This window comes from Micropterus salmoides, unplaced genomic scaffold (genome assembly GCF_014851395.1).
Source record: "Micropterus salmoides isolate LMB-PRFRI ecotype aquatic unplaced genomic scaffold, ASM1485139v1 Ms_hic_scaffold_2, whole genome shotgun sequence".
Classification (NCBI taxonomy): Eukaryota; Metazoa; Chordata; class Actinopteri; order Centrarchiformes; family Centrarchidae; genus Micropterus; species Micropterus salmoides.
In genome coordinates this window covers 22069719-22086202 of record NW_024041150.1, presented here as the reverse complement: position 1 = coordinate 22086202, position 16484 = coordinate 22069719, and the positions used below count along the sequence as shown (strand labels likewise).

General features: G+C 43.5%; 1 protein-coding gene across 9 annotated transcripts in view; it reads right to left on the bottom strand.

Moving 5' to 3' along the window:
* Positions 1-16484, bottom strand: part of ppargc1a (peroxisome proliferator-activated receptor gamma, coactivator 1 alpha) — a 253253-nt gene that overhangs the window by 30603 nt on the left and 206166 nt on the right. For 4 of the 9 annotated variants that reach the window (XM_038731664.1, XM_038731670.1, XM_038731665.1 and 1 more), the window contains exons 1-2: positions 5535-5751; positions 2427-2606 (exon numbers count right to left, since the gene is read on the bottom strand). In XM_038731664.1, coding sequence (XP_038587592.1) covers positions 2427-2606; positions 5535-5582 — 228 coding nt within the window. In that variant the 5' untranslated portion in view covers positions 5583-5751. Of the gene's footprint in view, positions 1-2426; positions 2607-5100; positions 5495-5534; positions 5752-16484 lie in introns of those variants that run through there. The other 5 variants (XM_038731662.1, XM_038731663.1, XM_038731668.1 and 2 more) reach the window with 2 other exon arrangements.

Here is a 16484-nt window from a genome sequence, read left to right as displayed (position 1 = left end):
CCTTAACAACTGCAGCCCAAAATAGACCGCGGACTTTCACGGTCGGCCCGTTTTGAAGAGGTGTCAAACACGCTGTGCCAGGAGCGATAGCTGCTCTGAGTGAGTGTGTGTGTGTTACAAGACGGGGTTGTGGTGTATCATTCTCCACATTTCGTGTCAGGGACAGTTTGGACAGTGGCAGGGAATGAAGCAGAAGGCCAGCCAGGGGACAGCTTGTGATCTAGGACCGTATGCTGCTTACGGAACAGAACGCACACATACACAGATAGAAATATGGGCTTATTCGAATTCAAACACACACACACACACACACCTTATACAGGGTGTAAACATTTTTTATTGTTTCCTTTATTATCAAATAAGACTTTCTCTGATGTGACAACTATATTTCAGGTCCCAACTGTACTGTATAACCAAGTGAAACTCTGTTAACTCATTTGCTACTGTCTGTCTCATGGAACTGCAACCTGAATAAAAGCCCCAACTCAAGAAAAACAGTAGGTGTTTGTCTGTCTTAGCTGCAAATCATTTCAACAGTTAACATACTTGAACTAATGAAAGCCGGTTCAAACTTCCAGGGAGTGTGTTGTTTGATGGGGGACTAAAAGGGGGGCCTCAGCGTGACAGCTGCATGCAGCTGTTACACGTTACTCAGGGCAGCATTGATAACCTGCTTTTTCAAGAAAACAAAGAATACGATGGCTAGTTAACATTAACATGTTCTTTAATCTTCAACTTTTGATTGGGTGCTCCTCTGCCCTGCAGAGGCCAATCAGGGGGGCGCAGGAAGTACAGCCCCAGCTTTCTCATCCTTGCCGAGCAGCAAATTTTCCCCTGTCAGATTAAGTAGGATTAGTTGGGTCCTGCCGTATGATGAACTGAGCACTTCATATGGTGACTTGAAATTTTCCAAAGATGGCCAAAAAAAAAACCCTGGTCAGGGAAATGTATTACTTGCTTTGAAACCCCAGTTTTCACTGCTTGATTAGAAGCCACTCCATATCCTCAGCATAACACAATAGCTGCTGTGAAAACATCACCCGCTTACTGCAATGTACAGTATCCGTGTGGATGCAAACACGTGCGGTGGTGTGCAGGAGCATGTGCCCATGCAGGCACACAAATACAAGCGCTTTCCCACATTGAAAGTCACACACAGCTTCTTGCTCAGAGCTACTTTCCTCATCAGGGTCCTCAGTGGGTGCTAAGTTCCATTGTGTTTTAAAATGACACACACACACACAAGCACAGACACACGCACTTGCATACACTCTCATTGGTATTTTTATCCATCCCCAGAGCCACTCGGTGGCTGCAAGCCATATCACTCTCAGACGACAGAGGAGCCACGGTCACACCAGCTAGTACTTAAGGCCCCCCTTCCTGTGTGTGTTGGGGTGGTCCACAGAGGTAGAATGTGATGGGATATAAAGAGACTCTGAAAAAGGTGGTGCTGGGAGGGAGGAGGTCAAACGTGGAAAGAATTTAGTCTGTTATCAACTGTTGCTTGCAAGACCCACACCTCCACCCTACACACAAACACAGAGACCCTGAAAACATGGCAACATAACAGGGCCAAAGGCGCGCGTGCACACACACACACACACACACACACACACACACACACACACCCTTCTCAGACAGGATTTTTCCTACTGAGGCGAAGCTAAAGCATCCAATCTCAGTCTTTCTTGTCTATCTCTGGCACTGATAACAGCTTATAATGAACTGGGGACTAGAACTCAGTCCCAAGACCGATGGCTTTATGGCCCTGGCCAGATCATCACCCTCTGTGGACTTCGTTTGTCGCCGGGTGAGAAACAGAAAGAGAGAGTCAGATGGAAAGAGAAGGATAGGAGGAGACAGAAAGAAGAAACAAAAAGGAAGTGAAGAAAGGGGGAAGCAAAGATTAAAGTTTTACACTCCAACCTTTGAGAGGTGTTTTGCAATACAGTCCAGAGTTTACTACTGGAGTGTTCTTTCAGATGTGTGCCGCATTACTGCCTCTAAGCTGAAATAAATGCTCAGCGTTTTGATAAGGGAGCCTTCCGTCGCGGCCACGATCCAAACAAGGGACAAAGGTCCTCATTGGCTTATCGTTCTTCACGTTATCTCCTCTTTTGTACTTCGGAGCAATGTAAAAGCATGTTTGTAAACTGGTAACAGTTGTACAGTTTGTTTGGCTAGCAGTCAAGAGTGTGATAACGTGTTATGTTTGCTAGGGCATGTTATTATTCCAGCTCACTCCTGACCCCAGGGAGAGCATGTAATGAAATCACAGTGGATGCACAGATGTTCCACAGCACCATAATGCTCGGAGACAGCAGCTTGCCGTGTTATAAATGACCAAGTGCAATAAGAAAAAATATTGATGAAGGTGAGGAAAACTAAAATATATAGATGCTGTGATAAAAAGCTTTACTTACCTCAAAAAGATTGGACGCCTCGTTGCCATACTGAGCGGAAATGATCTCTGATTGGTCGCTGTACCATTTGAGGCCACCCAGAAAGCTGTCTGCATCTAAGTCACTGACATCCAGCTCTGAGAGGTCCAGTTCAGGGAGGTCTGGGCAGAGGGGCTGGTCTTCACCAACCAAGGCAGCGCACTGGAGAAAAAGGAAATATGGATATAGTCAGATAAAACTGCTTTCATATGCTAATTAAGACACTGAGATCTTGGTGCCAAGTTTGAAAACAATGGGGGGATCACAATCTGGACGGGCGTCTAAAGTCTTCTTAAAACCTGCTGTTGAGCCCTAAACAAAGGAAAACCATACATTTGTATAACACACAAATAGTAGCTTCTACTCACAATGACAAATTGTGATTTGAACATGTCTGCCACTTTCATGTGACACACTTACTGGCTATAATTAATTCATAAAACCTTTATTACTTCCCTCACTATTACTCTATCGATTATTATCAGAGGAGGGTTTTCTTTTTGACAGGCAGCAGGTCAACTCGTTTGGAACAACAACAAAACATTTCCATCCTGCCTCTATCCAACCTGCCGTACACCGTGTCCTCCCACCACTGCTCCCCCAAGCACTGCCGATTGGTGCTGGCCTCCTCGCTGCTAAATGCTGCCTGTTGACATTTTGTTATTCACCTGCCACTTTTATGTAATCTAGCCAATGTGTTACTGTACGCTGCAGCTATTCCTGCTTCCTCTCCACACAAATCATCAGCTCTGTTCCGGCTGCAAGTGAGGGGCGTTGGACTGGAAATCAACAGGGATTTGGTAATGTGACATGGTGTTTTAGCGGGAGGGGGAAGAAGGAGGCAACAAGTTCACAAAGCTCAGCTAATTTTGCAAGATCATTTTAAGTGTATGTAGAAGCCCTATTCCTTGATGTTGCGCAGTATCAATTACTTTTGTCAAGCTAAATTATACTCATCATTATGAATAACGTGCTCATTTGAGTATGCAACCACCCAGGAAGAAAACCAACAGCTGGAATGAGCAAAAGTCAGGCAGACCTTTGTCTGTGTTCCATGCATACTTTAAGATCTACAGTTGGTGATCATTAAAAAGGCAAGAACACACCACAGTCGAGGCGTGTTTACACTGTGCACATGCAAATCCAAGCCTGAGAAAACAGCTTTATGTCTACTGTCTAATAGGCAGCACACTCCTGATTTAGTTGCCAACACGTCAGCCGATGTGTAACGCTACAGGATGGCCTTAAGACAGATACATGATGGATATCCTCGGGCGAAGCCAGGAGGTATTTGGCCCGCAGAGTGAGGAGGGATGAGAGTCGGGTTCGGCTTAGGGCAAAGCTGGGAGACGGATGCTGTGCCAAGTAGGAAAAACCGCCCAGACACCGGTGTCACAGTTCATCTGTCGTCGGATTCGCACCAACACAAATACACGATGACATAGACTATGATGAGACAAATCCGTTATGTTACGACCGCAACAGCGAAGGGGACAGATTCACTGCGTCTTAGGCTTCCCCCTGCAGTGATCTAGTCTGACACGGCACGGAATAAAACAACAACAACAACAACAACAAAAACGGTAGCAAAGATGATAAGATATTCAGAGGCTGGACGTCCTATGGCCCCTTATCTTATGGACTTCTTGGTTAACTAATGAAATAGCGCCGCCAGACAGACAATCAGGGCGCACCACAGCGCTCCAGTGATTTACGCACACATCGCTCATAAAAGCACCTGCTAGGGGAAGATTATTAGATTAAGGGCTGTGGTCCTGGATGGCAGCTTTATCATGGAAAACAGCACGGTTTTATTACGTATTACTGAGTCTACATGCACACATTGCATAGAATGTGTCGAAAAAGATAGACAGATTGACAGATAACTAAACGCTATCGTTGTCCAACGGTGAAAAAAATAACTCTCTCCAGAAGCCTAAAGTGACAGAGCATGTGTATGCACCGGGGATTAAAGTACAAAGGGATGGAAAAGCAATCCCTGAATTGATCGGAATTAACTGATCCTTACTTTTAGTTCCTTACTTAAAAGTAAAGGCAGTTTTCTTTCTCACATTCTCATCACGCAGCCTAGATAACCACATCTATGCAGCCAGACTGCAGTCACATCATGGTTTTACTGTGAAAACCTTTCGGAAGCATCACTGAGCTCCTGTGTGCAGACAAGTACCTAAGTATAGACAGGTTGACTTAAATGTCCGTAAGCTGGACGAACTATGTAAATTACTGGGGAAAGGGGACGAATAAGTATCCTTTTGATGTGCCTTATCATCTGTATGCACTTTAATCAGAACGGTTAGGAAATGGTAAACTACATGAAACAGACGACAGGGAGCGAATGGGAGCTAATTACTTGGATAAAGAGATTTTTTTTTAAATACGCAGAACATAAAATGAAATTCGCACAAACATTAAATTTTTAAGTCTGGCTGGATGCGATGTAGCTCTCCAGCCGGGATGTTGGCATAACAGCCGTGCCCGGTACCGTTAGTGTTAAGATGCTCCTGCGCAATGCCAGATAGCGGTCCATCAGTGTGGACAACCTTTGCTCTCGCCTTTGAAAATAGCATGCGCTACCCCGACACAGCACATCAAAGGGATTGTTATCGTCTATGGATTTCATGCGTCAGCGAAATACCTGACTTTGAGACATTTCAGTCATTTCGGCATAAAAACCTTCTCGGCCCCGGAGCGCATACAGTCCGCGGCTGGAGAGAGATCCGCCAGCTTGCAAACACTCGCTCCGACTGAACAGAGATCCTATGAGGAAAGCAATGGTCCCGAGCCTGTGCACGCATTACAACGACTACACCTTTAACTGAGGTGAAAAGGGAGAATCCGCACATTCTCTCCGCTTGTCATATATTCCCGTGTTGTATATCCCCCGCATCCTCAACTGCGTTCAGACGCGCACTACACCGGCATGCCACCGCCAGCACCAGCAGCGGAGGAAGCGTAGACTTATGTGGAAATCACTGTCTCGGATAGTCAGTGCTGTCCAGCGTTCCAGTGCAAAAAGAAAGTCCAGGGGTTTGGGAAGATGACAGAAGTCGGATTTTTAGATGCGCTCACCTCTAATTCTCTCCACACCGAGTCCTGGTTACACCTGTCCCACGCCATCCAGCCACTGAATGACGGTCCGAAAAATTACAAAAAAAAGAAAAAAAAGAAAAAAGAAAGAAACCGAGTAAAAAAGAAATCCACACACGCTTCACACTCGCTCTCACACAGGCAACTGCTGCCCCTCGCCGAGAATGAACCGAGGGCACCTGTCTTACAACTGCTTTCCATCACATGACAAAGCTATTAAAAGTAGGCAGGGGAGTGACTCCGCGTCCACACTACTCGCCAGTGACGCGCAGCGAGCAGGCGGGGTCTGGCTGCGCACATAGTAAAATCCTCTTCGTGCACTGCAAAAAATGTCCATCTTAAAACCATCAAGGTCTATCTATCTAGACTGCTATATTCAAAAGTAAGCAAGACATTCTGCCTTCAGGGTGAGACACTGTTTCAGGAATTTCAACAAACAGACTCCATTTACTACTATAAAATATTCCCTGAATGAAATTCTCGAAAAAATCTGGAAATGAACTCAAGCTTCTGATCTCAGCTTATTACATATTTAAGAAACACATTTTTATGATTGGGGGGAATTTTTATAGGCGGTTTTTTTTCCTTTTCTTTTTTTGCAGTGTGAACGGTCAAATGGTCGCAAATGAGCATACATTTGGTGTTGTAGTTTTGAGTCTTTAAACTAGAAAAAATGACAGTGGCAACACAGACGGACATTCAGAATCACTGGTCTTTATTGACAAGCTCCCACTAAGAAATATTAATAGTTTAATATATTTGATAATTTAAAAGACAGTTACCCCTTTTAGAAAAGATGGTCCCCTGAAAAAGTTACCGCAGCTTTCGGGATTCCTCTGCAAGAATGCTTAAGGTATTGAAATCCCTGCACCCACAAACACACCATGTAAGGTAGAAAATAGTCACCGATGTCTTTCCAGAAATGCGGAAAAGTGGGAATGATCATGACCTATAAAAACCTCGAGCAATGTAAATTAAATGTAGTCATAAAAATGAGTTTATAAGAGCAGGATTGCAATTGGAGTCTAATCACATTGAAAGTTTCAGCAGTTCAATTACAGGTTTTTCTCGGCACTAATAACCCAGCATAGACATTTATGTTTAATTAAACTGTCACTCATTTACAGGATAATTTGTCCCCATTGCTTTGCCCCTTTCCCCAATTGACTCCAGACAAGAGTGTAACCTAAAATGCCCGTGTTTGGCGTGTAGGGTATCAAAGACGGTAATTCAGTATTCCTTTGTCCATTCAGAAGCAATAAAAAAGGACAGGTGGCAGTATCATACATGTATACAGTGTCAACAGAGCGTGTATAGGCAACACTACCTCAGCGAAATAAAAAACAAAGCTCTGTGGACATTTCAAACAAAGTGGGGTTCTGTCGGGTAAACTGACAGCCTTACAGCAGGAGGAAATCTCTTTCAGTCCTAAATGTGGCTATTTCCTCTGTTCACACATTATTCATAAGTTATCATCAAATAGTACTTGTAAAAAAGGATGATCTTTTCTGTCTTTTCTGTCATTATATTAGGACAGAAGCAACCCTGGCACTACCCCTAACCCTAACGTCTGACACATTTCTGTAATAAGAAACTCACTCCATGGAGCATGCTAACCCCAATCCAATTTTAAGTCTTGTAAGCCCTATTAAGTCCACCTGAGCATGCAAGGGAGCAATTGTCTCCCTAAATTAGTGAACCACCTACAGTAAGTCTCATTAAACACACAATTTCACAGAAACCTGTAAAAAGGTTCTAGGACTGGGAATGTAAAGTGTACAGATTGTGTGTGTGTGTGTGAGCATGCCAGTGTATGGCCGCTGTGTGTGCGGTAAGACACTACATGTGTGTCTGTGTTATTCTTGTGTCTATCTGAGTGCATTTGTACCACTCAATCTATACATCTGCTTCTCCACGCCTGCACACAGCAGCTACCCAGAAGCCAAGGCGAAACCTGATTGGAGCAGGTGGTGTGTGCAGTGACCTCACAGAGCCCAGATGGACCAGTACCACCGTGACCGTAATATAGGGGCAACATGGAGCTTGGTGGTTGCTGGCATTGTGACTACAGAGACAACAGGGATTTTATTTTTTTAAACATCAATGATGAAAATGTGTAGTGAAAATAAGCTCTTAGTCTCTGTATGGTGCTTATGTGTCCAACAGATGTAGGTAACTGCAGGTACAGTAGCTGCTGGTCAGACATATTCTTCACAACTAGAGTAATACCACCATAATGAACACAGACTTGCCAAAAAAGAAGAAAAAGACAAGAAAAAATAATCTTGGCAGGAGATATATGTTGGTAAATGCTATTTCTCCCTCTCCTGAAGCGGCATGTGAGTCACAGTCAAAAGGCTTATCTGATTGTACTCTTCATGCCAATTGAGACAATGGAAGCTAAATATAGACATAATGTTATGATTTCCTTTCTTGAATGGCCTTTGATTCTTTTCCCCCCTACACATTCATGCTAGAAGCTGGATATTTATGTATGCAGTGGTAGAGATTTGTAGATATAGGAATAATTTCAAAACGAGGAGAAAAAAAGAAGGGGGGCGGTCTACAGCTCTACTCAAATACAGGTAATCTTTGAAATGCCACAGCTTTTGTTTCAGTTGCGAGCTGTAATGAATGGGTAAGTGTGGGGACACAGGCCGGTGCAGAATGAGAAATAGGTAATGTTGAGTAGTGCACATCAGAGGAGATATTTGGGCCAGAGCATTGCCAGCCACAGGGCTAACATCACTGCGTGTTTGATCATTCTGCTCCCAGGAATAACCACGGGTCTCGTTTCACACTGCCCTTGTATTTAGCTGCTCTTATATATATCACGTCTCAAGGGGACTGAATCTATAGGATGTAGTGTGAAAAGTTGTTCACACCCACTGATGCATAGCATGTTGTCATGATGGACCTGACTTCTTGCGGCCTCTCTGAAGTATATTTGTCTGCAGGGTTATGCTCCGCAATTCGCCACATTCACAAACAGAACCATTAAAACCCAAATTAATTAAAAGTGACTGTTGGTTAATTGCTAAATGGCTCACATCTCAAAAATAATGCAAAGTGACAACTTTTCTGTATGCGCATAGAACATGCCCAAGTCCACGTGCAGGCAAAAAACAATCAGACTCAACTTGAATCAGAGATTGTGCTGCTGGTAGTTTTGAGAAAGCAAAAGGGTCTTCCTGATTTAACAATTTCTTTCCTTTTAGACTCAATTGACAAGTGAAGCTCTCAATGCCAAAATGGGGCTAATCCACAGGTAATTATCTTTGTTTGAATATGCAACATGGCCTGATTCATGGTACAGAGTCTCCTATTTGCATTGAATCTGATATTAACATTTCTGTGAAGGAGCAGAATGAGTGTTGATCCTGTAGCGGAAATTATGCTTACATGTTGAATTCTAATACAGCCTGACAGTCTTTTTTTTTTTTAACAGTGTCAGTTTTTGACAATCCATCCATACTCAAGTGGCTGTGTCTTGTTTTCCTTTTTCCATAAATTGTGTCACTGGCCCTCTGAGAGTATGCTGCTGCACAGTGCACAGGGATGATTCATATCACTTTGTTGCATGTCATTGCTCCCAACAGAATCTATCCTAGCATCTGGCCATCTTAATACATGGTGGCTGGATTCATGCGAATTAATTGAGGGCAGAGGTAAAACGGAGTGCTACATTTATTCATTTATTGTTCAGGACTGTTAAAAGATGGCTTACGCTTTGTTCTCCCGCTTGTCATTTGATGTGCTTTCAGATCTGTGGCGCTTCGGTGATTTTTCCCCTTGACAAGTCATATTGTTTTCTCCTTATTAAGGGACAGTGGAGGAAGCGGTCACATTACGAAATAGTCAAATGCTCTACAATAACATAGGATGTGTAATGCCATACAAAAGTGACTACAGGAAATGTAAATGGATACACAGTGCAAATTCAAGGTTCCAATGTGGTGTCAAATGACTGCACAGAGCTGCTTAAAATGTATCCTTTAATAAACTATAATTATAACATAGTGAAATTGGTTCACATATTTGAAATATTTAACAAAAAATTTATTTTTTACTCCTTTTAATTTCTAACTATACATTCACTTGACCTCCATAGACTCCTAACTCATGCACTGTAGACAACAAGACAAATAGTGTGACGCCACAAATTACGCCAACGCTCGCCCTTTGACAAACAGTGAACTAGTGTACTCTCCCCCCTGTGAAGACTTTACATCACTGCTCTTTGTAGTGCCCTTCAGAGAACCCGTCAACTTGCCGCCCTGCGTGCAAGCGTGTAATCCTTTCCATCAATGAACTCCACTGTGTCATTTAGCAGCTCTCAGGATGGTGGCTACTTTTCCCGCAGAGAGTCCAGCCCACATTATTAAGGCAAATAGCATGAAGAGGCTAGGGCCAGTTAGCCATGGCTGAGCCTTGGCACTGAAAATAGCATCAGTCCCATGCAGTGGCAGGTAAACACAGAAAGGAGCCTGGGGCGCAACACAGTACGGTTCCACCCTCCCCTCCCCTACTCCAGCTCTGTTTTGGAGGAGCCAGGGAAAAGTGGCAGCCTTGCCCCCCCACCAACCCCGCCACAGATGAATAATATCACGGTCACATGGCGATGCGAGTCGGAGTCTCGAGTCGGACCCATGTGTCGTAGGGCTGTTATTGGGCTTGTTTAAAATCACCAGCGAGTTATGCAAGATGCAAGCGGAACGGGGTGGCAGAAAGAGGGTGAGCTGTGAGCACAGGCCTGGTGTGTAATGCGACTTGGTGGAGAACTGTGCTAAACTAGCGCTCTGGGCAGGGGCTCGTGAGGCACTTTGTGTTTTGCTTGGGTATAGCACTCACAAGGATTATTAAAATTTATGGACCACAAGGGTTTGAGCTGCAAACATACATACATAAACAAGACTTGAGACCCTGTGCTTAAAATGCTTCAAACCCCGAACTTTGAAACTGCTGTAAAATTCCAACAGATGCCGCATGCAATGAAACTAGAGTTTGTGCGGAGGAGATGCGGTTAAATCTTTTTCTACTGAAAGGGCACATGAAAAGAAGTGAAGTGCTTGTTGTCATGCTGAATATCCAGTAAGGCACTTTTTGAAGTTTAATATAATCCTCAAACTTAGTGAGTCACAAGCCATGCCCTGTAAAAGATGTTTGCAGTAGTGTAATCTAGGTAATATCCAGGCGTTAAAGGAATGAACTCTTTTTTGACACGCATATGTTTACTAGATCACGTTTGGATTGTGAACTGCATGTTAAAGTATTAAAACAAAATTCAAAAAACTAAACAGCAGCAGGAGTCAAACTGAACTCTGGAATGTGAAAAATGCATTAACGAGATCTCATCACTGGCTACAGGCGAATTTAGGTGCATCTTTCTGCAAACTGCAAAAAACCTCCCGCGAGTCACGAGGAGGGCCCAGAGCACAACAGATGTTGCTTGATTTCTAAAATAATAGAGAGGCAGGGCTGAATACCTTGACAGCGCAGTCCTTATGTACTCTTAGCACTGGAAGAGCGCCAGGTAAGAATTAGGTCAGCTGAAGTGCATTGTGCCTTGTAGAACTCCACGTTAAAACAGCATCAGGGGAGAGTGGAGGGGTGGGTGGGTGGGTGGGGGTTTGGCTGGTGACACACAGGTAGAATTTTCTGGAGCAGCACAACCAGTCCCCCCCCCCCATCTACTCTTGTATCATGGAAACGTGAGCAGAAACATTACACCCCTGAGTCCAGACTGCAGTCTAATTATTTTGAGCAATGAAAAGAGAAGGAAAAGGGGAATGAGAGTGAGAGAAAAAAAAATGCATGCGAATTGCAATTCTTTCATACAGCCTGCATACAGGGTGTATAACCACAAGCCTGAAAAAAATCCTTACGGCACAATAAAACTGATTGTATCATCACCTTTTTTTCCCCTTACAGGGTGCATTTCTACTACTCTTCACATCACCTCCTAAAAGGAGCATGTACTGCTGGAGTACACAGTGATGGGGAGAAAATAAAAAGGAAAGCGGAGCAGGGATGAGAGGAAAGAGAAGGCGCAGTCAATACCCATTTTTGCCAAGGCATCCTAGTGAAAAAGAGCAAAGAGACAAAAGGAGCAGATGGATGGAGATGGAGCTAATGGTGAAAGAGAGTGTCACAGGGAGTAACAAAAGCAAGAGGGAGTGAGCCGCTGTGAGGGATAGGGAGATTTGGACAAAGACGGGGCATGAATTAGAGGCAGATATGGAAGAAGGGGAAGGAAGATGGAAACTAAGTACAAAGAGGACTGATTGGGGACAGGAAGTGTGGACTTAAACAAAGGGTCAGAACGATAGGAAGCTACAGCAACTGCCTCGCCATCCTCCGAAGCTGTTCCATCACTCATCTGAAGATAAACCACCTCGCTGTCCCCTTTGCTGGGGCCGACCCCGGTCCCCGCTGGCCTTCCAGTGCCGGTCCTACCGCGTCCACTATCTAAGTGTTAATCTAATGGTTTCCATCTTCCCCTCCCCCCGCACACATTCCGGTCACGGTCTGAGATCTTCCTGCTTACGATGGGTATCTGGCTCACATGTGCTACGTATTCATTTACAAGAAGGTCTAGATTTTCACACACAGATTCTTCCACTGCCAACATGACCTCCGTGTCCCCTCATGACTATCACAGTGTGGAAATAAAATTGTGTTGCAAATGCTCTCCCTTCTCCCTTGTTAGCAATATTAAATTGAAAGAAATAATGAGATGCGGATGTGAAGATGGCAGAAAGTAATTGGTTATGATGTGTGTAAACCCGTGATTTTAACTGGACATGATATTCAAATGACTTGGCAGCCGTCCATCAACATGAAAGTGTGGGTAAGCATATTGCAGATTTTGCTGAGCAATAATGTTGGCTTTTCCTCGTGAGTAGGCAACATCAGTGTTTTTGGCAACTGAAGCTGTTTTTGTTTTTTCCACTCAAGCGTTGCTATGCCTCGAGACGTTTCCACTACTGGAAATAAAACGATTTCCATCACTTCATTTTACGGTATCTGTGGTATCAGTGGTAGAAATCAAGAGCAAGATTAACTGTCAGGCTGTCATTCAATCAGTCAACCCTTGCCCTGGCTCTTCTGTCCCTGCACCCTTCCCGAAGTCCCTCCCATAATCCCACTGTTGTGTGTATTGTGGTGCTCTGTGTCCACCGGGACTGTCATCACTGCCACAATAAACAGGATTAATCAGCGCTGGCATTGGGCATTTTGGTCCAGATGACGCGTGTAATTAAGGAGTAATTGGCATGTCATCTGTACATGAGGAAATATGACATGCACGAGCCAGATGTACTCATTGTGCCGCCCCCCAACAAGCGGCGCTTGAACAAACGTGTCCTCAAAAGGCTTTTTTTTCCCAGAGATAACTTCCTCTACGCTGCTGACACTCTCGCTTCCTTTACATCTTTATTCACCCTGCAAACTCCCTCACATTGTAATTCACTCGCTTATTCATTTATTTACATGCTAACACACTTAAACACTAATTTGCTAACTTATTCATTTATTTACATGCTAACCTACTTACTGCTGCTTGCATTCAGCAACTTATTCATTTATCCACATCCAGGATGACACAGTTACTTTCTTGAGTATTCATTTATGCACGTAGGAAGTCATTACCATTCTCGCTTGCTTAATTAAGAGGCCGTTCTCTTTTCAATTCACACAAAAGGATGGGTTTATGGAGCTCAATATATACTGTAGCCGCACACAATGGGAGATGGCCAAGATGCCCTTTCATGTTTAGGGTCATGCCGGCTGCAACAATAGGTCTGAACTGTCCTTATCTCTCCTTGTAAATGTGAAGCTCCGGAATAAGTCAGAGCCCGATTTCATGGCTCACATGGGAGATGTTAGGATGAACAAAACCGAGGGGAGAGTTTGCCCTTGCACCTTCTATTTTCTTGGTTGTTAGGGAAGTAATAAAAATAAATTCACCAACAGACTTTAAGATAATGCTCTATCTAAGCTCTTATGAAACGTAGCATAGACGCATACCTATTTATTATCATTTCATAGTTACCTAAAGAGTATCCAGAAAGACATATGTCAGCGTAAATGCAATTTTTTACTTAAAATGCAACATTAGGTATGCCAAACATGCACCACCTCCTCTCTATAAATTCAATTGACTCAGGAAAATTAAGGATCATACACGTTTCTGAATGAATTTTGAATGTACCACACAAACTAAAGAAAGCCCAGCACCACTGAAACAAAGTCTGAGCGGAAGCTGAGCGTGGTGCTGGTTCCAGGATGGGGCGAGCTTGGCAGGGAGTGGGGTCAGCGATGCACTTGGCCGGTAACCTCAGATAGCTGCTGGCTAATTTGCAGTATGCCCCCAATCGCAACAGAAAGCCTAGAGCCACGCTGAGAGAGAGAGAGAGAGAGAGAGAGAGAGAGAGAGAGAGGGTGGCAAAGCAAATGGCTCATAGAGATATCCCAGTTGTTTCTCATCAAATCAATTTCACGCCTGTGCCACTAGTTTTTCAGAAATGTGACAAGATGGAGACGGGGAGGAAAAAGACAAAGTAGGAAAAGAGGGGAGAAGGAGATAATGGGGAGGAAGAAAACAACCAGTTTGGAGGTACATAAAGCTGGCAATGTTAATCTCAAGGCCCGTTCCTGGTGCGAGTGATTGCTGTCATGCTGCCTCATGAACAAACAAATGAGAATCTCTCCAAAGCTAATATCTTCAACTGACAATGTTGCTCACCCACTTCTCAATTTACTGATGCAACACAGAAGTTCTTCCGGCAACTCAGTTGACCTACCTGGTATGTTTGCCTAGAGTTAAAGTAATTTGTTTTCAGCTTTGGAATGGGCAAAATTTGTCGACCTAACTTGTCCCTTTAGTGCAGCTTCCCAGAAGCATATGGTTTGTACATCACCGGCAAGTTCTGTTCTACAACATTCGCATAATTAATGTCAGTGCACTCCTACATGTGGAATGTTTACTGAAAAGCTTTTTACTGTTTCACTGAAGTTTTGTTACTCTGAATCAGTAGGGTAATAAAACTACAGTTGCCTGTACCATTACTGTTACTTTGTGTCCTTGTTAAAGGTACTGTGTACGTGTCTACGGACACGGTTCTAAGGAAAAGTACCCGATCCACAAAAAAAAACTTTTCCAAAAGGTGTTGCCGTTATCACCAGGTTTTATGGTGCAAAGAAGTCGGTTTATAAAAACTGAGATAGCAAGATATTTTACCTGACAATTGCTTTATGGTTTCTTGTCCAAACACATTTTATAGCAATTTGCATAATTCCCGTCTTTTATCTGTTAGACTTTGAGACCAGCTGTGTGTTGTGCAGCATTCTGATTCAACCGAAAAGCTTTAACGGATTCAGCAGCACATTTAAGAGAAGAAAAATCAGCTCAAAAGTGCAGAAAGTACTTAATTTTGTGTAATTCAAAATATATTTGGTTTATACAGTATGTATAGCAGGAAGTCCAGTCCTGATAAAAACTCACTGTTCTCTCTGAGCGCCTGATGGAGCTCTTGCTCGGGAAGGGAATCGTCAACAAGACTCCAACTCATTGGACAGTCTTCCATCCAGAGTAATTAATGACAGTGCATTTTTAATTACCCCTGTGTGGCGGTAGGCACTACAGCTTTTGTTTATTGAGCCCCACTGATACCCATATTAACAAAGTTGGGTTAATGATAGAGGTATTTTACTTAATAGCATTTTTATTACTCCCGCTAAGAATGAAGCAATTAATTAACAATGGGCGAATTAAGTTCCTCTCCTGTAATGGCCCACCAACACAGGACATCATTACCAATAGTCAAAATAATTCATAAAGAGAGGAGTCAGGTGGCAGGACGGCGGTAGGAAAAATGAATATTCCCCAGCATACGTTTGATTTTTCATTTTAGAATGGAATAAATTATGAATACGGCCTATCAGCAGACGCGTTGGTGGTACTGCATGCAGAGTGAGCCGCAGGATCAGAGATGCAGTACGTAATGTCATGGATTTGACACAGGTGTCTGGCAAAAAAATATCTAAAAAGGAGAAAGTTTCAGTTGCACAGTATGAGCAGGTGAGTATTATTTGAATGGATAAAGTGGTGAATTAAAGATACACAGATAAATGAGAGAACAACCAAAAGAGAAGGAGAGATGGGAAAGTGAGGGAGAGAACTGAATGTTCAAGAAATGACATCGAATAATAGACCTCAAAGACATATATGAAAGCGCATAATCTTTTAAGCTTTGCATTTGAAGGTAATCTTCCATTAAAGAATACTTGCTATTTCTTTGTGGAGGAGAAATGCAAAGACAGCAGAACTGATGGGGACTATTGGTGTGACTTTGAATAGAGGAAAGACTGAAATGGCAAAAGGGGCAATTTCTCAGGACTTCGGTGGTAAATTCTTTTATTCCAAAAAGGACTACTAAAACAGTGGCTGCTGAGAAATATAATCCCCCACCCGCAACCTCCCAACGCCCAACACACACACACAAACACACACACACACACACCCTGAGCCCAAGTACACATGCAACAAAGAGGGAGAGATTAAAGCATTAATTCAGTGAGAGGGAATAGGATCCTGGCATAAATTTAGAGTGAATGTTTGGGGTTATCTTCTCTGCTGACTGCCGTTTCTACTCTCTGTACTCCATTGCACTCCACATGCAAATGTAAATCAGGGTCACATCCTGTATCCTGTAACATATCAGGCTGTAAACTCTTGTTTTCCTTTGATAAGCTCTGTGCGAGGGTGCGTATGCGTGCATTTGCAACCAAACAGGTGCACTCTCGTGTGTTAGCGTGGAAAATCACCAAACCGTCCACGTGCACGGCGCTCCTCCCGTATGTGTGTATATTTATGTGGCTGGGGTGTGTCGGTGAATGCGGGGTATTTACATCTCAGAGAGTGCATTTCAA